The following is a 27,868-nucleotide window of genomic DNA, read 5'->3' on the forward strand; positions in this document are numbered from 1 at the left end:
TAGACCAACAAGATACCATCTCATACATACTCCTTTGGCGTTGCATATTGGCTTATATTCTGAAACCCCATTTTAAACAATACATTTTAAATGGCCGATTTGGCATATTTATTGCAGTCTTGACAACATTCGTATCTACTCATTGCCAAAAAACACTATCGTTGGCTTGATGTGAATTACAGAGAATCAACAAGTACTGAGGATTGATCATATTTGTTCTGTTGTTTATAAGTAATTGGAAATACAAATCCATTAAATATCAGGATAAGCTTATCGTTCGACTATGAGGTTTCTACCCTTGAAAAACACAAGTCTTGTATGACGCAACAGTTGTTGAAGCTTCAGTTACGGCATTGTCCAAACCATTGCTGCTCTCAAAATAAAAGTGATCATGCTATATTCTCGATAGACGAAACTGTCGACCAAAAGCGAGTCAAGAGAGCCAGACTGGAGTTGCAAAAACCAGCAGATGACAACACTGCTCAAGATTGGTCCTGCCCTGATTCCTCAAAGGTAATAAATAGATTGTAGATCTGCTGTTCATATAACAAAAAGTAGTTTTATCAGGACTTACAAACGTTTCTATTTTATGTCCATCCAGCCTCAAAAGACTGGATATGTTAATATTGCGGTCCATGTTGCACAGGTTCAGCTTCAGCACTTGGACAATGAATCAGATGCTCAAATACTGGAGCAACAATCAACTACTTTTCCATATTCCGCCAATCATGTGTTGGGAGTATTACACTTTTCAGTCAGTGCACCATCTATAGAGCAGTTGATGACAGATTCTGATCAATATTCCGAGCTGGTGTCATTGGTTGATTCAAATCAGCTATCAGTCTTGGATTGGGCAAGATCTGTTCCAATCGCACTGCTCGTTGGTTTGGATGGCCATATGTCGTTAAAATTTCCACCATCTAATCCAAGATTGCATTCGAATTCTTTTAAGCACTCATTACCAGATGTTGTGCTGACACTTGCCCCAAATTTGGATGGTCATGACCAATTTTGGAATTCAATTCATTGCTTGTCTTTAAACAATATTATTACTCTGGATGCATCCATCCAGTTTCATCAACAAACTGGTATTTGTTCAACTTGCAATAATTGTGGTAAAGATTGCGCACAAACCGCCACAATTCGTATAGAGATCCGTCATTCTAGATATGAGCAATTACCTTTCAACGCTGCCAAATTATATAAAAATCAATGGTGTGAGCTGTTTGATTTGCTTTATCCTTCAACTTACTCGACAGATCCATTGAATCTCTTGGATGTTGTGGTATCACACAAAGCAACGACCAGTATTGCTACCCAGCCCCACCAGCTTGTATCAAGGCTTCTTGCATTTCAAATGCAGAGTTTATCTTGGATGCTGGATTGTGAGCGTGGAGTTTCTTTATCTAAAAAAGTTGTTATTGCCAACATTTTGGGAAACAGTACATTCAGATTCTGCTTTTGGTCCTATATATATCAATCGACTTGATGGTACTTTTACGTTTGATAAGAATCTAATTCAGGATAAATCCTCCATCAACGCAAAGCCGTTTTACGGGGGTATATTGGCACATGAGATGGGTCTTGGTAAAACTGTTATTCTAATTGCACTCTTTCTACTGCATCAGCTATCAAATACATCAACACCAACACTTGAAGAAGTGACAAAACAAGCGCAGATTAGCGACTTAAAAGTATGCAATGCTACACTTGTAGTTGCTCCTGGAGCCATTATTGATCAATGGGCAAATGAGATACACCAGCACGCTCCTAGTCTTCGCGTTCTAGTATATGAAAAAAAATCCAATGCAGACCAGTTTGATTCGGTAGATATCGTGTTGGTGACAAGCGATGTGTTACGTAGAGAGTTTCATGCTGCAAACCCACCACCTGAACGATCTAGGCGTCAGCAACCAAAATACAAGCGACGAAGGTCTTGCTTAGTTGAGCAGTTGTGGTGGCGAGTGGTATTTGACGAAGCGCAAATGGTAGATTCATCCATCTCAAATATTGCTGGTAAATTATAAATGCCTTTTTAAAAACTGAAAGCGGGTGAGGTGTATGCAATTAGCTAATATAAAAATGCTGTCTTGTGTGGTACAATCAATATTTTTTATATAAAAAGCAATGGCACGGCTTATTCCTAGGATACACCCATGGGCAGTAACAGGTACTCCAACATCTAAAACCGGGCTATTGTCAGACATGCATGGACTTTTTTGTTTCTTGGGACTAAATACATGGATTGCTGCATCTTTAAACGCAACACCAAAGCCGCATCTTTCATCATTCACGGAACAACACTTACGATTGACTCATCGGCATCCTGGACTAGTTCGAGACCATCTTGCACGCATTATGCACAGATTTACCAAAGTCAGCGTTGCTAGTGAATTGGAAATTCCACCACAACACGAGCATATTATTAATGTTCAGTTTGATCGTACCCATCAATTATACTACGATGAAATTGAGGAAAAATGCTTACAGGCGGTAAAAAATCGTGTACAATCCCAATCATTCATCCCATACATAGATACTATGCAAAAAAGTCCATCTGTGCAAGATCAAACTGAATCAATGCATTTGTCTGCATCAAAGCATGGCTCACAATCAAAACAATCCGACTTGCCAATTCTTATGCTTCAACTTCGTCAGACCTGCTGTCATCCTCAAATTGGCACACATAATCGACGCCGACTTGGTGGAGTTCTCTGTACCATGGAACATGTTCTCACCACCATGATTCGCCAATGTACATCTAGCGTGTATACTATGCAACATAAACGTATCTCGACTTCTATGGAGCTGCTACATATGCTCGAGTATCAGGGAAAGTTTAAACCAGCACTTGATAGTTATTTGATACTATTAAAGGAGACCAGAGAAGTTGTTGCTGGTATACGATTGGATGTGGATACATTGATGACCAGAAAAAAACTCAAAAATCAAGAAAGATCTGAAAACGAGTTGGCGCTAAATAATGAAGATCAACCAGCTAAAGCATGCGATGACAATGATGAATCTGATTTGGATTGCGATTTTGAAAATTTTGAAAGTTCTAATCCAACACAATACTCGTACACATTGCTTGAAGACGAGTTGGGTCAGCTTCGCAGTCGGCTTAATTTTTGGATTGAGCTAGAGCACCGTCTTCTTTATTTTATAGCTACGTCATACTATATAATTGGAAAGCGGATCGAAGATGCTGCCATTACTGCATCAGGTGAGCTTCATTCAGATAAAGATGCTCAATCCTTTGTAAATAATCGCGATGAAGAGTCTGGATTTACTCGTCAAGAATGCGAAGAGTTGGAAAATATTTGGTATGAGCACGCCAACAAACTGCGTCGTACCACTTTGCAGATATTTGAACTTCGAACAACCCAAATGGTTGAAAAATTTCAATCGGGATTTCTTGAACTCCCTGGCGAGTTGAATCAAAAAGCAAGTGTGTTATCTAACATTAGCAAGAACGAGCGTATCCTATACAGCAATGATCAAAATTTGATGCTGATTGTGCTTTCACCCGAGTACTTTGGAGGTATTGTGACAGGTGAAATATTTGAAGAGATTACACAGCTTGTGGCAGTTTTAAACAAGCAATGGCAACTTATTGAAGCTTGGCGATCAAAACTCATCGAGTTGCTGACACTTCCATTTGAAAATGAGAATCTCAATAGCAATTCGGATCATACAGATATTTCTTGTTTTCAGACAATTCAATCTTTGGGTGTAAATTCAAATGCCAAACCTAACGATGGTTCAATTGCTGCTCCAACCGGCAATGAATATAGTATTGGACTTGATATCCAAGAAGAAGCTAATCAGTATCAATATGCATATATACAAGTTCTATCAGATAGGCTTACGCTGCTGACTGCCATGCGACGTGATGTTGATCATAAATACTATGGCACAACAGACCTTCAATTCAAGTTGTTTGAACAACGTAAAGCGTTTATTCTAAAGCAAAAACAGCAATCCTTTTCTGAATTGGTTAAACGTTTAAAAGGTGTGAGCTGCAGATACGATTTGCCATCTATAGAAATCCAGTTGGCTACCCATGCTAGTCTATATCTTGGCAAGTGTCTGGATGTTCATGTGGCGTGCTTGGAATTGCTTCGAAAGTGAGTTTGGCATGATATGCATATATAATTTTACAATGGAGTTTGATGTTTGTACTGCTGGGTTTCCCGCTAGTTTGATTGACGTCTATTTTATTTTAGTGAAACAACTAAATTTTCAATACTGGGGAATGCACGCATCGTGTATTTTCGTGAACTCCAAAAGTTTCATTCAGGTGTTGTGTTTCCCGAGAAACCAACCGATATGGAAGCTCATTGTACAACACTTGAAGATAACATTCGTGGTTTTGAACGATCCATTGCTACTCAAAATGCTCGTCTTCGATATCTTGCTACACTAGAAACAGACAATATTCAGCGTACAGCCTTGGGTGAAAGTCTACGCGAGTGTGGAATATGTCGAACCATGTTTAAAAATGGTGTCGTCACACACTGTGGACACATGTTTTGCGAAGAGTGTAATGCTGGGTGGATTATGATTCACCTTCGATGTCCTATGTGCAATCAATCCATATCTCGTGAATCCATTGCTAAAGTAACATTAAAAAAGCAGCTCGACACTCCTCAATTCAATCAAACTATTCTCAGTATTTCTACTGTTCCAAATGCCTTTTCAGCAGGCTCAAAATCGATTGCACAGCTGAATATTCCACAGTTAGCTAAACGACTAAACGCAATTAAAGTACATGGTTCCTATGGTTCAAAATTTAACACCATCATTCGACACATCAAGTATTTGGTATCTACTCATCCACAAACCAAAGTGATTTTATTTTCGCAATGGGAGCAAGTTTTAAATATTCTAGCGGCTGCATTTCAGGATAACGGAATTGGGTTCGTCAAGATGGAGGGTAGTGGGTGGACACAGGATAGAGGAAAGTTTAAACTCAAATTTCCTGGACAGAGTGTTACCACATTTAGCGAAAGTGGCGATGTTGTCGCCTTTATGCTGAATGCTAAAAGTCATAGCTCCGGACTAACGCTTGTTTGTGCTATGCATGTGATTCTTATCGAGCCGTTACTAAATCGTAGCATTGAGCAGCAAGGTTTGTATGATTATAAAGTAATAAGTTTATTACAAGGCTAACTTTCAAATAATTTAATAGCCATCACCAGAGTTCATCGAATTGGTCAACAAAATGAAACCCATGTTTGGAGATATATTGTCCACAACACAATCGAGAAACAAATAGTGAAACTGGCAGATCAACGCATGTCTGTATCTAATCAAATAACACTTTCGTCTCAATCGAGGCTTGCTACAAAAAGTTTGGGTGGTGGAGAACTAATCGGCGAAACAGACATTCAAGATATCCTTTGTGATCGTAATGCCGTGAATGCTGGCACATCATGACTAAAGGTTTTTGATTTGAATGTTACTGTTGTATCTGACTACAATAAAGCCAGTACATATTGATTGAAGTACAATAAATAGATTGCTTTGCTTATCCATTGTGTTACTTTACCTTTAAATTTAGGTAGCAAATCAATTAGATTAGGGAATTGGGTATTTGTTTTTGTACTACTTTACCAGGAATATTGCAAGCTAGTAGGGTTTGACCAAAAAGCTACAACACCGGTTTGAATGATCAATGAGTTTAGTTTAAACTCGATCATATTTGTAAATTGCAACACCATATAATTGCAATCATGCTTTGATATATACTCGATTACCAGACTTACCCAACTCCGCATTGCTTGCTGGTAGTTGGCCAATGTCACATGTGTAGCTTTTGATTTCAAATTCAAGTCCGCTTCTGTGTTTTGAAATTCTGTAATGTAAGTTTGGCTGAATACAGAACGCAATATGGACAGTGCTGAATTGCAACGCGTCATATCAGCTAGATCCAAACTCCGATATAGGTATCTCTACACATGCATCCAGCTGGCCTTTTTGTCATCATTGCTATCTGTAGTAAACTGAAAACTCGCCACCCATTAATAACTTGCGGTCATTTTCACTAAAAATTATCAAGCTGGCTGACTGATGCGTAGTTCCCTACGCCGCTACATCTCGTTTATTGTGGGCTCTGTTGTGCTATATATCTGTACTCTCAACAGCATAAAGCAATAGGCTCTTTTGCACCTTGAAATATTTGAATATTTGTATCTTTAATTTATTAGTGTAACAAATCAGCGACAAGTTAGCATCAGTTCAAGTGGTGAGTAGCATTTTTTACATATTGGAGACTCAATTTTCAAGATTCGCTGTTTCCAGACACTCGAATATCTAAACTTGATATTGCACTTTTATTCTACACAATTCCATTCACTTAATCTAACTTTACGTGCTATTGTTTCAAAAAACTTTGCATAGCTTGTTCAGATCTCAGCCTATTCAAATTCCATTCACGATTATGTACACCAAGGCTACCAAGAAACTTTTTGGGCTACTAATAGCCATATATGTTCTAGTACATATTGAATTTGTAATAGGTGTACCTTTAGTGATTTCATTGAATATCTTTCCATCAGATACAGTCTCAAGTACAGCCCATTTGTCCAAGATTACTGAGAGTTTATCTTCAGATACAACTAAAATTCTAAGCCAATCAGAATCAACAAGTACACTCGCCACGGATTTACCAAAAAGCACTACTGAAATAGTGACCACAACTTTATCATCTATTACTGAAACAACTGTTACAGATGTCTTTACTACAACTACCGCGTCTAGTATAGCCTCTGTTATTGTGAAGGATAACAGTGATACTATTTTAAATAGATCCAGCGTGACATCTTTGGTGCAACCTCCCAAAACTGAAAATGAGAAAGAAAGTGCAATTTCTTCCGTGACAACTAGTAAGTATAAAAAACTCTGTCATTAATGTATGGTGATCCTGCATAGTAAATTAACTATTTTTATGACGATATATTGTTAGCTCGGCCTGTCAGCACTTCAAAAATAGATGTAACTGTAAAAGACACTACTATAGATGATGTTTTATCTACTACAGCCATAGCTGGATCTTTGGTTGTAAATTCAGAAAAATTCATTGATACGAGTGAGCCCAATTCAAGCAGTGATTCTATTAAACCGACATTGAAAATATTGCAAGCGTTACCTGAACAACTTACTATCCCGCCTACACGTAGTTCAACCAGCTTTGATTCTCAAACTCTTGCTGTGAATCTGCCAACAACCAGTTTGTCGTCTACAATCCTACCTTCTTCCATTCTACCCGATCCGACTATCACACAATCTTCAAACTTGAGCACTGTTGATATAATTACTACCACTGCCATTGTAGTACCCACCTCAGATAAAAGTGAACGTTTACAAGAGCCACCGTCAACCATTACTAGTAATGAAATCGCTAGCACGAGTAGCTCTACTGATTTACCAAACACCATTGCTATTTTAAACCGACTCAGTGCTGAAACAGTATCATCTACTACAATCTTTGCTACATTATTGTCAAGTGACTTTACAACCAGTATACAACCAACTGCCACTCCGTCGCGTCTGTCGCCAGAGCAGCTATCGAGTCTATTGGCTGGCACGTCGATTTCATTTGATCCACAAATTTTGATTGTAAATCTACCATCGATTAATGTACCAGCTACTACGACTACAGTTGGATCCAATCCACCGGTGATTCAACTTCCGCCTATATTAGGACTTCCATTGCCACAAATTCCAATTCCAACAATTGGTCCTGTAGTGCTGCCAAGTATTATACCAGGAGTTCCACCGGTGATCCCAATCAATCTTCCAAGTATCATTTCAGCAATACCATCGGTGATCCCAATCAACCTTCCGAGTATCATTTCAGCAATACCACCGGTGATTCCAACCAATTTGCCTGTTGACATACCAGGACTCCCGCCAGTGATCCCAATCAATCTTCCGAGTATCATTTCAGCAATACCACCGGTGATTCCAACCAATTTGCCTGTTGACATACCAGGAGTTCCACCAGTTCCATTACCCGTTCCACCAGTTCCTCGTGCAACACCAACATTGCCTATTGTGATTCCTGGACTACCACCTATTGTAGTTCCACCAGTTGATAACACTATTACTGCATCTGCACCAACTGCCACTCCGTCGCGTCTGTCACCAGAGCAGCTATCGAGTCTATTGGCTGGCACGTCGATTTCATTTGATCCACAAATTTTGATTGTAAATCTACCATCGATTAATGTACCAGCTACTACGACTACAGTTGGATCCAATCCACCGGTGATTCAACTTCCGCCTATATTAGGACTTCCATTGCCACAAATTCCAATTCCAACAATTGGTCCTTCAGTGCTGCCAAGTATTAACCAGGGAGTTCCACCGGGCATCCCAGTCAACCTTCCGAGTATCATTCAAGCAATACCACCGGTGATTCCAACCAATTTGCCTGTTGACATACCAGGACTCCCGCCAGTGATCCCAGTCAACCTTCCGAGTATCATTTCAGCAATACCACCGGTGATTCCAACCAATTTGCCTGTTGACATACCAGGAGTTCCACCAGTTCCATTACCCGTTCCACCAGTTCCTCGTGCAACACCAACATTGCCTATTGTGATTCCTGGACTACCACCTATTGTAGTTCCACCAGTTGATAACACTATTACTGCATCTGCACCAACTGCCACTCCGTCGCGTCTGTCACCAGAGCAGCTATCGAGTCTATTGGCTGGCACGTCGATTTCATTTGATCCACAAATTTTGATTGTAAATCTACCATCGATTAATGTACCAGCTACTACAACCACAGTTGGATCCAATCCACCGGTGATTCAACTTCCGCCTATATTAGGACTTCCATTGCCACAAATTCCAATTCCAACAATTGGTCCTGTAGTGCTGCCAAGTATTATACCAGGAGTTCCATCAGTGATCCCAGTCAACCTTCCAAGTATCATTTCAGCAATACCACCGGTGATTCCAACCAATTTGCCTGTTGACATACCAGGACTCCCGCCAGTGATCCCAGTCAACCTTCCGAGTATCATTTCAGCAATACCACCGGTGATTCCAACCAATTTGCCTGTTGACATACCAGGAGTTCCACCAGTTCCATTACCCGTTCCACCAGTTCCTCGTGCAACACCAACATTGCCTATTGTGATTCCTGGACTACCACCTATTGTAGTTCCACCAGTTGATAACACTATTACTGCATCTGCACCAACTGCCACTCCGTCGCGTCTGTCACCAGAGCAGCTATCGAGTCTATTGGCTGGCACGTCGATTTCATTTGATCCACAAATTTTGATTGTAAATCTACCATCGATTAATGTACCAGCTACTACAACCACAGTTGGATCCAATCCACCGGTGATTCAACTTCCGCCTATATTAGGACTTCCATTGCCACAAATTCCAATTCCAACAATTGGTCCTGTAGTGCTGCCAAGTATTATACCAGGAGTTCCACCGGTGATCCCAATCAATCTTCCAAGTATCATTTCAGCAATACCATCGGTGATCCCAATCAACCTTCCGAGTATCATTTCAGCAATACCACCGGTGATTCCAACCAATTTGCCTGTTGACATACCAGGACTCCCGCCAGTGATCCCAGTCAACCTTCCAAGTATCATTTCAGCAATACCACCGGTGATTCCAACCAATTTGCCTGTTGACATACCAGGAGTTCCACCAGTTCCATTACCCGTTCCACCAGTTCCTCGTGCAACACCAACATTGCCTATTGTGATTCCTGGACTACCACCCATTGTAGTTCCACCAGTTGATAACACTATTACTGCATCTGCACCAACTGCCACTCCGTCGCGTCTGTCACCAGAGCAGCTATCGAGTCTGTTGGCTGGCACGTCGATTTCATTTGATCCACAAATTTTGATTGTAAATCTACCATCGATTAATGTACCAGCTACTACGACTACAGTTGGATCCAATCCACCGGTGATTCAACTTCCGCCTATATTAGGACTTCCATTGCCACAAATTCCAATTCCAACAATTGGTCCTGTAGTGCTGCCAAGTATTATACCAGGAGTTCCGCCAGTAATCCCAATCAACCTTCCGAGTATCATTTCAGCAATACCATCGGTGATCCCAATCAACCTTCCGAGTATCATTTCAGCAATACCACCGGTGATTCCAACCAATTTGCCCATTGATATACCAGGAGTTCCACCGGTGATCCCAGTCAACCTTCCAAGTATCATTTCAGCAATACCACCGGTGATCCCAACCAATTTGCCTGTTGATATACCAGGAGTTCCACCGGTGATCCCAGTCAATCTTCCGAGTATCATTCCTGTCGTATCAGTTTTAAATATACCTACTATTCGCAAAACTTCACTTTTAACTCCGACTGAAATTGCCCAGCCTGCCTCGACAGAACCTTTTTTACCAGCAGCCCCACTTCCAGTCTCAAAGTTTTCTGAAAGTTTTTCTTCACAGCAAGTGGATGGCGGAAATAGTATACCTGCTTCAATTCCAACATCTGTAAATGGAGATATAACAGTGCCAAACCAGTCTCAGTTTCCTGGCCAATTCAATATTCCAGTGCAGCAGCCAAATTCTGTTCAATTTCAATCTACTGCTGCTGCCGAAGCTACCATTATTTTTGGAAGTGGAGTTTCCAATGTACCAGCTGTTGCACCTGATGCTACTGTCAATCCTGTCAAGGATGGATCAATAATTACCGCTAGTGGTTCAATCCCTATACCACCTGCTCAACATGCTTCTCATGATGAAGTTGTTATTCAAGATTCTAATGCATCTCAAATAGTCAGTCCTACACTTGTAAGTTTTTGCTAAATGATTGCTGTTAACTCCGTGTAATATATCGAATCTCTTGATTGATTTAGCTTACTTATGGCAACATATGATTTTAATACATAATGCATTATTCAGGCCCCTGTAGTCAATATTGTTGCAAACAATCCAGGTGGTGCAGTAATTGTTGGAGGCAAACAGTCCAATCCTATTCCAAGTGCCCAGCCAGGGGATATAGTAGGCAATTCAGGTCCCACGCGGAACAATGGACCAACAAGTGATTCCAACACTACAACTCCACCTTCAAACAATAATGGCATGTCAGCAACGACCTTGGAAATGATCTTTGGTGGTATAGGTGCAGGATTGGTAGTGTTAGGATCTGTATTGGTAGTGACGCGTCGTAGCCAACTGTCTTTACCTAATGCAAGCTCGGGTCTTTCGGCTTCTGAAAATGGAGCCGCTTCGACACTGGCTCTTCCGATTGCAATTGTGGGTCCAGTTTTAAAAAGTGGAAAAGATGCTGCTGAAGGAGTCGTAGTAAGGCCCGAGTCGCACAGATCGACTCTACCTCCACTTTTGAAACTTTCCAATAGCAAAACAAAAAGCTTTAGTATTTTTTCAACGGAAAGTTTGTTTTCAGGACTATCCCTGTCTACCATTGCTTTTGCTAATCAAACTGAAGCCACAGATATTGAATCTCCAGTTGAAAAGAAGGCCAACACTTCGTTTTCAATTGATATGCATGATGATAACCATCAAGCAAGCACACATACCAACTATGGAAGCGGTGAAAGTATGCCAGAAAAATCTTTGACTTCGTATATTCATCCTTCCGCGCTTTCCGGGTCAAGCTTGTATTCTGATATTGATGCTGTAGAGCCCGTAGCCATGCCTAATATAGCATCGAATACCTCACCTTTTGTAGCCGTTCCTATTGACAACGAAATCAGCTTTACGTTTGGCTGTGGCATGTCTTCGATTGATCGTGTTTCAGATCTCACCGTGACAACAATTTCTACTAATCCTTGGAGGCGACAGTCAGATATGGAGGCTATCTCAACACTACAACGAAACAATAGTGTTTGTTCAGGAGTGCATATCACAGATACGATGGACAGTTGGAGAATTTCGCATATTTCCAAAGCTCCTACTTTGAATGAAACAACAGAGTTTGATCCTGACAAAACGTTTAGCGGCAAATATCAATACGTAACTCATGGGATCACTGAAACTCAACGAGAACGCATCTCCTTTGAAAATAACTCGAATGTACTTGCAGAAAAGGCTTTGGACAAACATACTGAATCTTATTTTGATATTGATCAGGAAACGGGTGAAGACAAGAGCAGTTGGTTTGATGAGCAGTCTAGTGGTGCACTTAGCGGAGCGGGAATATTTTCTCAGCCAAAACATACTGTTGCTAACTGTAACCCATCTCCACATGAAAATCTTGACAAGTTTTCTCTTGCTGATTATGTTCAAGATCCATCACCTCGTTTGGGCTATATTCCTCGGGAATATAAGCCACGGCCTATTCTTCGTGACTCTGATTACGATGAGCACACTCAATCCAATGGTGAATGGACCATAAACGACACCACTGTAACTGGATTTGATTATTCTCTGCACAACCAGTCTAGGAGATCGTCTATAACTTTTGCATCGCAAAGCATGGAATTTCATTGAGTTGCATACTTGAGCAATTCTTAATATTCACGTAAAATGGAACTCTAGTATCTATTTTGCAATCCTATTTTACTTTGAAATAAACAATGATTAAATATTTGTTACGTTTTCTTACTAGAATTGACTTGAATGAACATTCTCAACTCAGACAACAACCATCATATAATACAAACTATAATTTTGAATTGAAATTATCCTTTTTTTTGCTTTTTGGTATTGCCATACATTGTAACCTAGTGATTGAGTTTGACTTTTAATATTCTCAAACTCATCTTTTTGTGTCCTAAAATCTCGTAAATTCGTGTTTTGATTCAGAAAACAAAGATTACAACTGTTGTTTCCATGCCGATCATCCAATGTTTGATTTGAATGAAAGAGAGGGTGAGACTGAAGTGATGTGAAGGATGTAAAATTTACTGAAACTACAAGCAAACATTCGTTTAGTTGTTTTGTACAAAAATAGGCTCAAAAAACACAATGTTACCCAGTAAGCTGACACCAGTCATGCCATGAGACCTGCAATCTATTATATACTTTGACATTCTTATTTAATCTTTCATTTACGTGAATACGGTTGTAAAAAGCTACATTTGATTTAAATATCGGTCAAAAACTGGCAATGCCAATACGATGCTACAATCTCCAACAGATAGATATTAAAATTGACACCTCGTAGCTTAAAGTGTTTTCCAAAAATTCGATAGGTACTCCTAGAACCAGGCCAAAGAGTAGGGCCATTGTAAGATCTATCCATGAGATTCATCAATAAAAACATGCTGTTTGCTCAAGTTTTTTTCCCACTACTGTTTCGTGAGGCAATCTGGCGAGCAGCAGACCGTATGTCTGCTGTTTCCACCTGTCCACCCAAAGCAGGTGAAAGAGCCATCTGTCGTTGTAGCTTTTTGGCTTGTGAATCGTATTTAGAGATTGAAGCTTGGCTTGTCAATGGTATATCAGTAAGATGTGACAATTGAGTTTCAGATGGCGCGACTTTTATCGTTGTGGGTCTGATTGGTGGAAAGTCTAACGAAGATAGGGTTGGTATGGGCTGTTTTGGGAGTGTCGGTGTGTGCATGGGAGGATCTTCCCAGGTCAACGGTAAAACGGTCTAAGTGATAGTGGAATTTAATTCAAAAATAAGTAAAGTCTAGTAATAAAAAGATAGAATCAGGCATGATATAGTTGCGTACAACTTACAAGAAAGGCCGCGCCAATTAATAGTAAAAAGAAAAACACTGGCATCATACAGTTGCTGCATTGATCTAACCAATCCTCATCCGAGTCGTTGGCTTGTGAGGATGCTAAAAGTAAATACATGCGTATATTAGAGTTGATGATAGTCAACATGACACAGGCTGAGTAGTTGCAAGAGTAAATCCAGGGGAATTGTTAAAGTTTAAGCTTACATGTGGCCTGAACTTGAGAATAAGTGGGCAGCTCATCTGTATTACTTTCTGCATCTGAATTATAGTATGGAGGAGGATCATCAGGGTATCTGTCGTCTATCAACGAGAGAATGCTATCCCCAGCTAGAAGCGGTGTTTGTTCTGTTGAAATGCCATCCAACATCTCTTCGTTTCTGGTATGATTGCTGCTCTGATTTGTAGTGAATGGCAATGAAGAAAAAACTCCATGTGATGCATTCAGGATCCATGTTAGATATGGAAGCAACAATCCATGGATAGCGGGGGTTGAGTCAGGGTTTGTTGGAGCTGATGCATTCAACTGGCTTGAAGAGATTTCCCATGAAGATGAGTGTAGAGTTGAACGATTTACTGAATTATTAATGGAGTTTTGGAGAGGAATTGCATTCAAAGACTCTGCTTGTGATGAAAGGTTCCTGGATAGAGGTAAGAGTGCATGCTGATTGCTGTCTGCTGAGGCTGACATGGACAAGATAGAGGTCGAGTCTTGGTGTTGGATTGGATAGTCGTACATAGAAGTCACAGAAGTGGGCTTTGAAGAAATAGGTCGACCTGAATAATCCGGCATGTCCTCTTGAGTACTGCTGCTAGCATTATTAGTGACAGCGGCATTGACAGCCATGACTTTTGTGTTTTTGTCCATTCGAGATAAAGTGAAGCTGCTTGACAAAAGTGAAATATTTTCACGTGATATACAAAGCTTAATTCACATTCACGTGACAGTTGAAGGTTATGGTCAACAGATCTGCGCATCAGCAAAGTAATGTCCAATAATAGCCATGCCCAGTCATTTGATTAGTAGTATAAGTTGCTGTAAACAGTTTAAAGACATTAATATCAAATGGTTTACTACTATGGCTGCATCTTTATTGAAGCATCCACCACAAACACTGATTGAAAAGATTGTTCAGAAATACACTGTGCAACAGCCAATTGACTCTTCAACTGCTCAAAAAGTACCTAGGTTCAAACCAGTCTATCAAGGAGAGTTTGTTGCTATTCGTCCACATAAAGTCATGACGCACGACAACACTGGCGCAGTGATCTCAAAGTAATCCAGTTTAGTTTGGTAATGTGAATCTAGTAAAATGACTGGCTGTCTATATGTTGATTTTTTCTATAATGTTGTACTGTTTTTTAGATTCAAAAGCTTTGGATCGTCTTCACTCTATGATTCAAAACAAGTTGTCTTTACTCTCGATCATGATGTTCAAAATATTTCAGAATCGGTGAGACACTTGATGTTTGGATTGAAAATTTACTATTTACACTCCAAATCAATCTCATTTTACCCAAGAATTTGAACAAATACAAATCCATTCAAGAGTTTGCAAAACTGCATAATGTAGATTTTTATCCAGCTGGAAGAGGAATCGGCCATCAAATTATGATCGAAGAAGGATATGCTATGCCCTATTCTATGGTAGTTGCTTCAGATTCTCATGCTAATATGTACGGTGGTATTGGATGTCTCGGAACACCGATTGTACGCACCGATGCAGCAGCAATCTGGGCAACGGGGCAAACGTGGTGGCAGATTCCCAAAATCATCAAAGTAGAATTGCATGGAAAAATGCCACCTTACTCGACTGGAAAGGATATTATTGTTGCATTATGTGGTTTGTTTTGTGATGATCAAGTGCTGAATTGTGCTATCGAGTTTGTTGGAGATGGTGTATCGTCACTTTCTGTGGATGATCGATTGACAATATCTAACATGACTACCGAGTGGGGAGCATTGGCAGGTGTTTTTCCAGTTGACAGTATTACAATTCAATGGATAAAAGAGCAGGTAGGAAGGATTGAATCTATTGATTCCAATGCTACACGCCGTGCACTCGCCTTACTGCAACAAAGTCAAGATTATCCGATTGCTGCAGATGTGGGAGCTTATTATTCCAAGCATTTAGCTCTTGATATTTCCACTATTTTTGAATATGTATCTGGCCCCAACAGTGTCAAAGTCTGCACTCCACTCCATCAACTCGAGTCCAATAGGATTCCTATTCAAAAAGCGTATCTAGTCTCGTGTGTCAATTCGCGTCTTTCTGATATACACTCAGCGGCACAAGTACTTTCCAACAGAACCGTTGCTCCTGGAGTAGAGTTGTATATTGCAGCGGCATCTAGTAAAATCCAGCATGATGCAGAAATGAATGGTGACTGGCAGACTTTGATTAAAGCAGGAGCAAAGCCGTTACCAGCGGGGTGTGGACCATGTATTGGGCTTGGAGTTGGTACACTTGCCGAAGGAGAAGTGGGAATATCTGCTACGAATCGCAACTACAAAGGACGGATGGGATCGCCCAAAGCATTGACGTATCTGGCATCACCTGCAGTTGTAGCGGCATCAGCAGCGACAGGATATATTTGTAGTCCTCGATCATTAATGCTTAGCAACTGCAAGGTTGAAGATCCGATAAAACCAAGATATTTTATCCAAGAAGCACCACCATACGAGAACCAGTCCAACACAAGCAGCGAGACTATAGCAAACCGTATAGTATCTTGTAATGTCTCTAAAGTTTTCAAAGCGTTTGAAGGACATATTGTATTTTGCGATGCAGATAATCTGAACACAGATGGTATTTACTCTGGAAAGTATACATATAATGATGATATGACACCAGAGCATATGGCGCAGGTTGTGATGCAAAACTATGATCCGGATTTTGCAAAAATAATTATCAAGGTAATGTATAAGCTAAGATGGGAGTACATGAATGACCAAGATTAAGATTAACAGTTGTATTTGCAGGGGGACATTCTTGTGGTAGGATACAACTTTGGAACAGGATCATCTCGAGAACAGGCGGCAACAGCACTGAAGCATGCAGGAATTTGTGCGGTAGTTACAGCAAGTGTCTCTGAGACATTCAAGCGCAATGCAATCAACAATGGATTGCCAGTATTGGAATGTCCAAAATTAGTGGTAGATTTAAGAAAATGGAATAGAGCGAGTGAAAAAACCACAAGACATGGAGCGAGAATGATGGTTGAATGGGAAAAAGGAACGATACGAGTAACGCACAATGGAATGCATTCGGACTATACGGTGAACAGACCGGGATGGATGACTAAAGAGATTCTTGTAAACGGAGGAATGACGCAGTGGGTCAAGAATTGGCTGAAAAATGTCCGAATTTGATTTCGTGTTTCAAAACTGATAAAAGCCATTGCAAACATTACGCTGACATTTTAATATTCAGTATGGATTCATCCATCAGTCATAAGACATTGACTGACGGGGAGACACTCCCCAACGAGTCTCGTTCATCAGTCTTTGATAGTATTATGGAGATGATATCTCATGTACCATTTACTGCAGATACTCCCACAGCTGACTGTAAGATACCATTCCACTTGCTTATACTAAACCCATCATCTTGGTCACTAACCAACCTACACAACCATCAATACTTGAAACTATGCAATTACAGTGTGTTTACTTTTGCCTGCATTCAGTAATCCAGTCTATCCACCACTTCATGCCCAGAATTCATCTCAATCAGATTTTGAAACTGTTGCTCCTTTTCTGCAATCTGTACAACTGAAACCCATGTATGTATTCAATGTCTCTTTGTGTTTATACTCGAGGTTCCTAGTCCGTTCATATTTAGCATTCTTTTTACTTAGCAAATGGCGTACTACAGAGGACATGGCTGGTCAGGCTATATCAACCTCGACTGCTCGTGGTATTATAACTGACAGGCTTGTATTCGACAATCAAGCCCATACCAATTCATCTGCCATTGCTGCTGAACCACCACATTTATCAGCAGCACAACAACTAGCCATCTTAAATGATTCGACTCTTTCGTTATGTGCCCGTTTGGATGAGCGCGATGGGGTTGATTACACCACGTATACATCATGCGTTAACAAAACCGATTGCAATCAGATATTATCCAAATGGACTGCTCCCCTAGCAGTCACCACTTTACCAGTTTTATCTTCAAATAATTCATTACCACCTCTACCAACCACCAATTTACATCCAGGCCCTATTTCTGAAAATCAATCTTCAAACAATCTCTTGCCAGAAAAATCAGATCGTGCCAAAACTCTTATTCATCCTGCACCAGATACTGACGAATCACTTAGAGATCAGAAACGTGTACGAGTTTCTCAGCTGATAGATGTACCAGATGCTTCAGAGTCTTCATTATCGTCATTTCAAGAAATGGGTGTTCCCACAGAACCCATATTGCTAGATTCAGAAACATGTAATTTATCTTTCAAAGTGTCTATCAACGCCACTTCTGATAACAAGAATTCCACATTGGATACCCCGTCTTCAAAAAAAACATTGAGTTCTTATTCAACAGAAACTGACAAAAGTCCGTCCATTGAGTTTCATAATCCTCTCGAGATAGTTTCTCGGCTTATTTTGAATACTATTTGGATGGATACACACAGATCTATGGATACCATAAACACTGCAGTCACTGACTTTGATGCCGCTCAATACGCAAAAATATCAAGATATCTTTCTAAACTACTTCCTCGAAGTATAGCGGCATTGTTGAAGCGGCTTGATTCTGGCGAAAATAATGAGCGAGGAGTGGATACGCTTGCCCAGTTTATAGATATTTCACATCGTAGTATACTATTTTCGTCTCACGCTAGTCTATTTGCCTCTAGTGGGCACACCTCCATATGCGTTGATGCTATGAGCCAATTTGACACCAATTCCGCTTTTTCGTGGGATGTTGCACTAGCTCAAAGTGGCGATGTAGATATGCTAGAGTCGACAGTACTGTCTTTTATGCATCATATTCACTCTACATTATCTGCAGCAAGCATTGTGCTTCAAGTTTTTTCATCTGAACTTGCACATCAAAATATAGTTTCTGTTGACGGTTTAATCTCAAACAGAGAGACTCAATCCCGATTTTGTCGTGAGGAGCTACTTGTATCCTGCATTGATGTTTTAAAATCTCAGCTTTCTAATACAATTGTTCAAGCCATTAGTTTGATTTTGAGCGCGGAAGATCGACCGTCAGATAAAAAAATACAACAGCGCCGTATTTTACTACTTACCAGTGCCAAGGATATTTTTTTGCAAATATCTCTCAAAATTTCAGAATGCTTTGAGCTTTTATGCATCATTGGTACATCTACAATCATGAACAGAGAGGCTATTCTTTCCCTTGTTTATTCGCTTATTCCACCATTTTTCATTGAAGCCTCTGCGTTTGATGGCGAAATTGGATTTGATCATATTCTTGTGCAGTCAACGCGATTGCTTTCTCTTATTTTTTACAAATATCCTCATCACCGCCAAGTTATTCTTGAAGAAATCATGTCTCATTTTTCCAAAATTTGCACAACCACCAAAAAAAATCATCGCAGTTTCCGACTTGTAGATGGCAAACTTATTAATGTTGTGACATCCTTATTGATGAATTTGCTGCAGAGTTGCGGATCCATGCTAAATCTTTCTACCGACTATTCAGAACTACTGTCGGCAGATAGTCAAATTGATGGGGCTGCCGCTTGCTCTGTACAATTTGCAAATACTACTAAAATGACTGATTTGGCTCTTCATCAAATATACCAAGTAGTTCATTCTTCTAATGCATATATTACATTTATCATCAAGTATCTTCTCAGTCGGTGTGTAGTTTCTGCAGACGATAAAGAGTTTTCCAAACAAGAAACTCGAAAACGTGCTGGCTCATTAGAATCGGAATACTGTACTGTTTTCGATATGTTTTTACGCGATCTACTTTCTGTAGTCGGCTCTCCAGAATGGCCTATTGCGGAAGTCTTGGCTCATCGCACGACAAGCATTATAGTGAGTTTATTTTTCTATGCCGTATTTATTTAACTGGTGCGGTTGATTGCCTTGGTATATAGAGTTTTAATTTATACTGCTATACACCAACGCTTTACAGATCCAAATGTTTGACGATTCATTCAAGTATGCAGATTCTGTTGTTTTACGCGTTATTGGTCTTGACTGGCTTGAAAACTTTGGTGCGTTTACAGCCGGGCTTCTTACTCAATGGAATAGGTTTAAAACTGAGTCCGGGCTTTCTGCCATTCCTTCAATGAATCCATCTGCTGAAGATATTCCGCGACTTTTCCAGTTGCAAGGAGATTTGCTAAAATGGCAATCGTCTAGCTGTTTACAAGATTCAATGGCTATTGATAGTTTAGTTAAATATACAATAAGCAAGTGGGTTACTGCAGCTTCCACTCCTACATTTTCATTCCCCAAGCTGGACTCTATAAATGCATTTTCCAAACAAATTCTTGTCTCGCACTTTGCACACTTGACAGCAACTTCATATACACTGAATAATTCTGCAGTGTTGAGTACTAGAAACAATGCCGAGTTTTTGTCAAGTCATCTCATGATCACTCAGAACAAGTTTGACGTTCGGGACGCAATTCTCCACTGTATCTGTAGTTGTCTAAAACTTGATTCTGTGATTCTTCGTACAAGATCGCTCAAGGCACTGCATGAAATATTGAAACGTGATTCTTCATTGCTACTTGCTGCAAATATTCACAATGTGATTCGCGATCGATTAATGGATTCAAGTGCCAATGTGCGCGATGCAGCGATTGATTTGTTGGGAAGCTATGTTTTCGTTGCAGGAAGTGATTCTTTAAAACTGTACTATCCTGTTCTTTGTGATAGGGTTATGGATGTGAGCCCGGCCGTGAGAAAACGAATTCTTCGACTTTTCAAAAATATTTACCAGACTACTCTACATTCAGTATCTGGAGATTTGACTATTGAACAAAAAGAAATTGTTGTTGATATTGCGTTACGAATTATTGGGCGTCTCCACGATGAAGAAAGTGTTGCAGACCTTGCATCTAAGATTCTTTGTGAGTTTTGGCTCCAAACAGCTCAAGGCTGTGATTTGTCTACCATTTCAGACTGGCAATCTCTACCAGAGCAGAGCAAGCACCATCTTCAAAAAAAGTGCATAGTTTTTTCCTCTGTGGTGAGCAAGTCGAGCGCGTATTCTTTGCTCGTTGGAGAACTTTTAAAGTCGACTGTGAAGTCAACCAGTGAAAAACCTCAAGCCATGACACAATTACGCTCTCACATGAATGGACTGATCTTGTGTTTAATGGATCAGCTTTTGCTGTATTATGAAAAGTCACAAATCAACAACATTTCTTTCAATTTAGCACTTTTGTTACGACTGAGCGATGTTGTGCCTGACCTTGTTTCTCCCCATTTGTTTACCTTATACCCATTTTTGAAACCATCAAAGTCCACTGTACCTGCCGAAATTCAGCAAGAGCTAGCAATTACCCACCATGTTTTGTCTATATTTATGAATGTGCTTCCCATGGTCAAAAACGTAGATCTTGCGCTCGTCGAAAGTATTGAAACCGATTTATTGCAACTTCTAAACAAGAGCTCCCAGAATATTCTTCAAGCAGCTGTTCCATGTCTTTGTATAATTGTTTCCAAGCATACTCGTAACGTTTCCAAAATTGTTCGAGTCGTGACAACGTGCTACTCTTTATTGGAAAAATCTAAAACGCAGTATTTGACATCAAAAACTTTGCCTCCAACTTCAGTTCGAAGTATTTGGAGATGCATGATTTTGTTGTCACAAATAATGCAACACTATGACTTTTCTAGTCATCATACTGATTCAAAGTATATTATTCCAGAGATTGAGATGATTGCCAAAGGATTGCCGGTGATTTGTGCTGTATATGACTTGATTATGTTTTTCATCGTGCAAGTTAACAGTGCGGATACCAACCTAGTTGCTCTTTCTTGTCTTGGTAGTTTGTATCTTGCCCATTCGACACTGCTAATGAACGAACAAACTGTTGCAGTTTTTACTCGTGTGTTTTCTGGCAAGGCTACAAAAGAAAAGCGACAGTTACTCATGATACTAAATGAATATTTTGAGCGAGAAAAAAGTGCTGGGTTGACCGACTCTGCATTAGTTCTTGGTATGTAGTATTTATATGTATTGTTGTTGAATCTAAGATTGACTCGTTGTGTTTTTGGGATTTTATTTAGATTCAGTGGATAATGCTACTCAAAAGACACAAGAGTTAAAATCTCAGGTGCCCACCAAAATCGATATGAAGATTTTGGTTGGTAGTGCAGACGAATTTGCCGAAGCTGGTGTAGCAAGTTCTGTTGCTCAGCGATTCCTTGGCAATATTATCGATTGTCTTGTTTGCGGGGACGTTCAGCTACAAACGCTTGCGTTTCAAACTCTTGCTCTTATTGTTGAACAGGGTTTTGTGCATCCTATTTTGGTAAGTGATTGGGTGTATTGATTTTGATTCATGCTGAACCATTTTAACAAAATTTTAATGAATTGGCAGGTTGTACCAGCTATTGCTGCAATCGCTTCATCTGATTATTCAGTGCTCGCCAGTAATGCACTTTCTATGCATCAAAAATTAGCAAATAAGCATGCATCCTTTATCCATAGTAAGAACATGAGTGCGGTGAGATGCATTTACGAGTTTCATGCATTGCAATCATGTAAAGATGCAGAGTATACACGGGGATATGTTTACAAGCCTACATCGACAGAAACTGACGTTGCCTTGCATGCCTTTGCAAGAATTGGAAACTTGTATGCATTGGTACAGCCTGTTCGAATCAAACGAAATGAGTTTTTGCGAGCCATCGTTCGTGTTTTTGAAGGATCCAAGTCAGATATGTCGATCGAGGTTAGTCTATAATACTAGGCATAATGATTTCGTTTTTTAATACTCACTTTGAAATATTTATATTGAATGGATCAGCATGTCAGATATCAAATATTCATATCTGAAAACTTGGCACATCTTGATTTCAAAACATTTGACGAAGTACTACTGGTGATACACTGCATTACGCGAATCTTATCAATCAGTGGCGAGTCTACTATGGATACTGTACGAAAAGTATTGTCTGATAGTAAAGATATATCAACAAGTGAGCTAATGATTACTTGAGAATGTAGGAATTGCGTGTTTTTAAAAACTCATTTTTGTTTCATTTTGAATATTAGAAGGCTTGAAAGTGCTCATGTATCGAGCACTCGGCGTTGGGATAATGACACTAACAAAGCATCATCTTCAACAGCGATACCAATTATCTGAATCGTGAGTCTAGATGATCTTGTATGCTGATTGTCCACGACTGTGTTTTAATGATTTTATGCACGGCTTTTTAGACGGTGCAGCATGTATATTCCTACAGCCACGGCATCTAAATCATCGGAGAAGCAGATTGTTGATTCTATGATGTCAACACCCATCAACTGGGAGCTACTGTTAATTAAACCCATAGCGGAATTGGGATGTAGCGACCAAGACGAACTCTTTCAACAATGTATCAAGGTGAACTCGGTTATATCTACTTTGGGAAATGCCGCGAGTGAACAAACGTGTGATAATATTTTGAAATCAAAGAATGCATCGTATGAATGTGCACACTCGATCAAGATGTCTCAAGACTCTGAACCGCATGATGCTTCGGGCGAGCTGTCTATTTTGGCATCGCCTAATTCCAAGAGTTTGATAGCATCTACTTTGAAGGATCATCAAAACCCGGCACAGAACAATATAAATGTAGCGACAGCTTTAATAGATACACCTGTTGTGGAAGTAGACGAGCTTCTAGAGTCGGGTTCAAGCACACAGCTATTGCATCGCCAAGCTCATGTAGGTTTGAAGCAGCGAAAGTCGGGATTTACACATACTGATTTGGACAAGAAATCAAATGCATTTCCTATTCCTTGCAAATCATATTATCAGCCGCCTAGCAAAAACGCTTCTGCCAAAACGGGATCCCATAAAGATATATCTAATGCAAAGAAACGCCAGCGCATGATTGGAAGCTAATTTAATTAATTGCTTAATCGACGGAGCAACTTTAATGTATATCGAGTATTCAAAGTGATGAATAGCCAGTGATTTTTAAGCAAACTCGAGCCAAAATTGCAATAAAAACAGAATTTTATATCTAGTGAATTGGTGCGATTTAGCCACTAGCATAAATTAGATGAAGGATTGATACACTAGCACGATTGCTTTAATTCAGGTACTTCATAAACCCTTTAAAGAATTTTTACAAACAGCAACACATCCCATAGCATTCACATTGCCGTTATAATATCAAGGGTGTTTGAACTCATAGTAAACCTTACAGTTTTCAATAAAGTGTTGAATATTTTGAATTGCAGTTTGTCGTGATTGGAGATGAGAATGGAAAATATATTTTTTAGTGTAGAAAACTTTACCTGTACAAGCGGGACACTGAAGCTCGTGTCAGAACAGCACCAAGATCGGCCACTAGATTAAATGAGTTGTCCTATATTTAACTGATAGAAGCAACAAATAGTTCAACAAGACAGATTGTTGCCGTGATACAGGAAACATGATCGATAGACGATCCTGCCATTCAAATCAATAATCTACCAAAATCAGAGAGCACAAGAGTGATGGTTGCTGACAATTTCACATTTTATCTCGATTCTCGCACCTTTTGTTGCTAGTTTCGGTTGCAGGGTAAAACGACAGATTGCAAATTGAAAAGTCGAGTCGGACTGAGCACTTGAAAGTTTGATATCAGATTTTCATCAGCAGCTACTCATCACTTGCTTGACTTCAAATAGGCATACACACTGATACTATAGTTATGACAAAGAGAAATGTGGTTTTACCCGAAGAGCTTATACTACGGATCATATCGTATGTAAATCTACCCATGCCATTATATCATCAGCTATCCAGTCTTTCACTGAATGGAAGTCATACCAATACTGCTAATCGCTTGGCTGCACATCCACTTCTTGCAATCAGCATGGTGTGTCGTTCTTGGAACAGACTTGCGAATGACATTTTATGGCGAAAAGTCACTCTGACTGAGCACTCTTTGACCCCCTTTGTCCGTAGTGTCCTTGTTAGCGCACAGTTCGATCTGAATCGCAGACTCAAACAAGGTGCTATTTCGACCCAGAATCATGCAGAGGTCATATCTGTCATTACTGAACGGTTGAATGCTATAGAATCGTTTGAAATGCTTGATTCTCCACCATCAGATCCGTATACTGCATATCAATTTTCCAGAGTAGCAACCGATGCTCCCATCAGCGGATTTGATGCTGATACTGCATCTCTAAACCAAGATGAATTGGAAACTCTTCAGACAGCTACAATCATAAACTTTTTAACTCCACAATCGCAGTCGCATGTCAATGTGCTTCTACAGCATCGTCAGCAGCTGGCCAAGTCGAGAGAAATCAGACGAGCTCCACCGCTTAAAATGCTGCCATATGGCAATGGTCCATTGATCCGGAAACTAGACATTCCATCTTGGGGTCAAAATCTGTCGCTTGTTCCACTTGTCATGGAGTTTCTTCCTAACTGGTCTAGGTGAGTATCTATTGTTTCTACAAAAGTAGATTGGGTAGCAGTGTATCGCTAATGCAACTGGTGTTGAACTGCAACTATTTTAAATTTTAGTGTGGCCTTCATGCATCCTCCACATGGAGAAGAGCATATTCCAACACTTCGACCAACTCTTATCCAATCACTCCGGCCTATTCTGTCTCAGTTAGAAGCCATCACTGTTGAAGATGTAGATGAGGATTGCTGGATTCCATTGTTACGAGCCATATCAGACAACTGCAGTAATATTCGGCATCTCAGCCTGGAAGCCATATCTGAAAAGGAACAGTACGCTAGCAATGTCGGTCTTGTTTATCTGTTTGAAAGCGTGCCTAAGCTTGAGTATATTCGTATGGACGGTGTACCTGTAGGCCACATGCATTTCACTCCATTTGGCGGTGATCTAGATATCAAAGCTTTGCCAATCGTATGTCCCAATCTTCGTGCAATAACGTTGGACTATTGTGATGTTACCATGAAGTCTGTTTACACACTCTGGAATGAGTGCAAAAACCTGGAATTTCTTGGCTTGGCAGGTCTTAGTCAAGCTCCAGAGATTCAGCAGAGTTTGTTGCCCAAACCAAAGCTAAAAATCTTGCGATTTGTGGATTGTGATGTATCTGATGCATTACTGGAAGATGTAGCGCGAAATGCACCCAATCTGGAGATGTTGCGGGTTGTTTTTGAAGACAGCGAATCTTTAAAAACTCTTGATGTCACTGAAGGTATTAGTGATGCTATGCTGTTTGCAATTGGTAAACATTGTCTACATCTTCGAATTTTAGCTATATCCGTTTGCAGACGCATGACTTCGGCTGGATTGATCTGCATTCTTCGCAGTCCTTCTGTCACCATTTTGGATTTCCACAAAACTCCTGATTCAAATACAGGGATGCTTACCGACTCATTTTTTTATGCAATCGCACCATTTCTGTTGCGCATTAAAACGCTTAATTTATTTGGACAGGCAGCATTATCTGAAACCATGTTTATATCCATTCTGCAGCAAGGATTGCTTTCTTCTTTAGAATCGCTATGCGTAAACTCGACAAATATGGCCAAAGCATTTCTTGACGCTTTAGCTAATGATGCATGTCCTCGGATACAACGTCTCAGTATTGTTGACTGTAAATATATTGGTCAAGCAGACCTGATTGCATTTCTGAGCAATATCCAGTCGCGCTCACCTCGACCATTGCAGCGTCTATACAGTATTTATACTTATATACAAACGCATCCTATATACCCTACTAGTCCCACGTCCCATGCATTGGAAACTACTGCGGAAACAGTAGTCTCAAATCAAGATGGTATACCTCTTGAACTGGATTTACAAGCAATGGACGAATCACGCAACTCAGATCCACCTACAACGACACTGGACAATGCATGCGATATATCAGCTCGTACCCATTCTATTGAATCAGATCAAGTCTTTACACAGCATGAAGTTGATACTGTGCTAGAAACACACCGGCTAATAAGAAATGCTGATGTATGGTTTACAGACGAGCATTTGGATATTTTTTCATTATGGCTTCAAGCAGTATCAGATGGTGGATGTAGCACATGATTCAAAATATAACTTTATAAGCAAATTTAATCTCTTGATTGCTATTTTGCTGATTAGATTAAATCCTGGTAGTCTGATCGTATAGTATTTGAATAGACAGGATGAAAAATAGAAAGTGAATACGGCTGTGAATAAATGCATTAGCAAGGTAACTCGTGGGAAATCTCAGTCCAACGTCGAGATTTCTGCGACTGTTTCTTGTAGCAGCAGATTGGCTTTTGCATCTGGTCAATTTCCAATCGATATACAGTATTAGTGCATTTGTAGCAGGTCATATAATCGCAAAGCATCAAGCCAATTCAATTACCACTCAAAACTAAATCCGATCTCAATTTAGAAATAATTGTCTGGTTATATTTGATGGCCTGCGACTGAACCAGTTTGATCGTTCCACCAACATGGACAACTTTCACCATACATATCCGTTTATTGATAGCAGTGATAAGCGACACACATGCCCAAACCAAGCGCATGTAGTCTCTATTGACTCTCACAATAGCTAGCCCAGTGAATGGATTAAAGTATTTCACTTGCAGCGAAATGGCTAGAACGCCCAGACCAAATACACCAAAGTTGGTAGAGAGACTTTCCTTGATTGCATTAAGGATCTGGTATAGGTTGAGGGATTCCGATATCTTTCCATTTTCAAAAATAATCTCACAAAGAAGATATCTGTTCTTGAACCTCACCATCTTCTAGCTGGCTCGTTATGTTGGCAAAAAACCTTTCAAGCAAACGCTATTTAAATCACGTGTTTTATGAGTTGAAATCGTGAAATTTGGCTTGCAATTAAAATGAAAACGCAGATTGGTTTTGGTGAGTTTTCAAGAATCGACTAGTTTGGCATGATTTGGTTTGCATGTTGGCTATCCTGTGTTGCTGATGATCGCACAAGCTGAAAAATTGAAAAAAGAAAGAGTTTGAGAAACAACAATATCTCAGGCTATCCACGACAGCATCGTCATCTCAATTTTAAATCGATGAAAGCACTCAAATAGTGCGAAACTCGCACTAGTGT

The 27,868-nt window shown here is 39.9% G+C and overlaps 7 protein-coding genes across 7 annotated transcripts; 5 read left to right on the top strand and 2 right to left on the bottom strand.

The window, feature by feature from the left end:
* Positions 1-1,577: 1,577 nt before the first annotated feature.
* On the top strand, positions 1,578-5,442 carry BATDEDRAFT_85764 (uncharacterized protein; the record flags this gene model as incomplete). Its single annotated transcript, XM_006675924.1, has 4 exons — positions 1,578-2,016; positions 2,126-4,130; positions 4,230-5,134; positions 5,195-5,442. The coding sequence occupies 4 exons, from the start codon at positions 1,578-1,580 to the stop codon at positions 5,440-5,442; spliced, it is 3,597 nt and encodes a 1,198-aa protein (XP_006675987.1).
* A 453-nt stretch (positions 5,443-5,895) lies between these two features.
* BATDEDRAFT_33999 (uncharacterized protein) lies at positions 5,896-12,570 on the top strand (the record flags this gene model as incomplete). Its single annotated transcript, XM_006675654.1, has 5 exons — positions 5,896-5,951; positions 6,213-6,250; positions 6,525-6,890; positions 6,971-10,806; positions 10,918-12,570. 5 exons carry the CDS (start codon positions 5,896-5,898, stop codon positions 12,466-12,468), a joined length of 5,847 nt encoding a protein of 1,948 aa, XP_006675717.1. The 3' UTR covers positions 12,469-12,570.
* Positions 12,571-13,252: 682 nt separating this feature from the next.
* BATDEDRAFT_21526 (uncharacterized protein) lies at positions 13,253-14,514 on the bottom strand (the record flags this gene model as incomplete). Its single annotated transcript, XM_006675248.1, has 3 exons — positions 13,253-13,576; positions 13,666-13,769; positions 13,875-14,514. 3 exons carry the CDS (start codon positions 14,512-14,514, stop codon positions 13,253-13,255), a joined length of 1,068 nt encoding a protein of 355 aa, XP_006675311.1.
* Positions 14,515-14,746: 232 nt separating this feature from the next.
* BATDEDRAFT_29162 (homoaconitate hydratase LYS4) lies at positions 14,747-17,040 on the top strand (the record flags this gene model as incomplete). Its single annotated transcript, XM_006675562.1, has 6 exons — positions 14,747-14,943; positions 15,034-15,121; positions 15,190-16,299; positions 16,354-16,589; positions 16,625-16,665; positions 16,688-17,040. 6 exons carry the CDS (start codon positions 14,747-14,749, stop codon positions 17,038-17,040), a joined length of 2,025 nt encoding a protein of 674 aa, XP_006675625.1.
* A 62-nt stretch (positions 17,041-17,102) lies between these two features.
* BATDEDRAFT_85766 (uncharacterized protein) lies at positions 17,103-23,729 on the top strand (the record flags this gene model as incomplete). Its single annotated transcript, XM_006675925.1, has 9 exons — positions 17,103-17,238; positions 17,333-17,453; positions 17,529-19,692; positions 19,793-21,833; positions 21,904-22,148; positions 22,218-22,571; positions 22,647-22,818; positions 22,895-22,988; positions 23,060-23,729. The coding sequence occupies 9 exons, from the start codon at positions 17,103-17,105 to the stop codon at positions 23,727-23,729; spliced, it is 5,997 nt and encodes a 1,998-aa protein (XP_006675988.1).
* A 780-nt stretch (positions 23,730-24,509) lies between these two features.
* Positions 24,510-26,850, top strand: BATDEDRAFT_34000 (uncharacterized protein; the record flags this gene model as incomplete). Its single annotated transcript, XM_006675655.1, has 2 exons — positions 24,510-25,262; positions 25,353-26,850. The coding sequence occupies exons 1-2, from the start codon at positions 24,526-24,528 to the stop codon at positions 26,848-26,850; spliced, it is 2,235 nt and encodes a 744-aa protein (XP_006675718.1). The 5' UTR covers positions 24,510-24,525.
* A 299-nt stretch (positions 26,851-27,149) lies between these two features.
* Positions 27,150-27,542, bottom strand: BATDEDRAFT_85526 (uncharacterized protein; the record flags this gene model as incomplete). Its single annotated transcript, XM_006676217.1, has 1 exon — positions 27,150-27,542. One exon carries the CDS (start codon positions 27,540-27,542, stop codon positions 27,150-27,152), a length of 393 nt encoding a protein of 130 aa, XP_006676280.1.
* Between the last annotated feature and the right edge of the window lie 326 nt (positions 27,543-27,868).

Source organism: Batrachochytrium dendrobatidis, assembly GCF_000203795.2.
Source record: "Batrachochytrium dendrobatidis JAM81 unplaced genomic scaffold BATDEscaffold_1, whole genome shotgun sequence".
In the NCBI taxonomy this organism is placed as follows: Eukaryota; Fungi; Chytridiomycota; class Chytridiomycetes; order Rhizophydiales; genus Batrachochytrium; species Batrachochytrium dendrobatidis.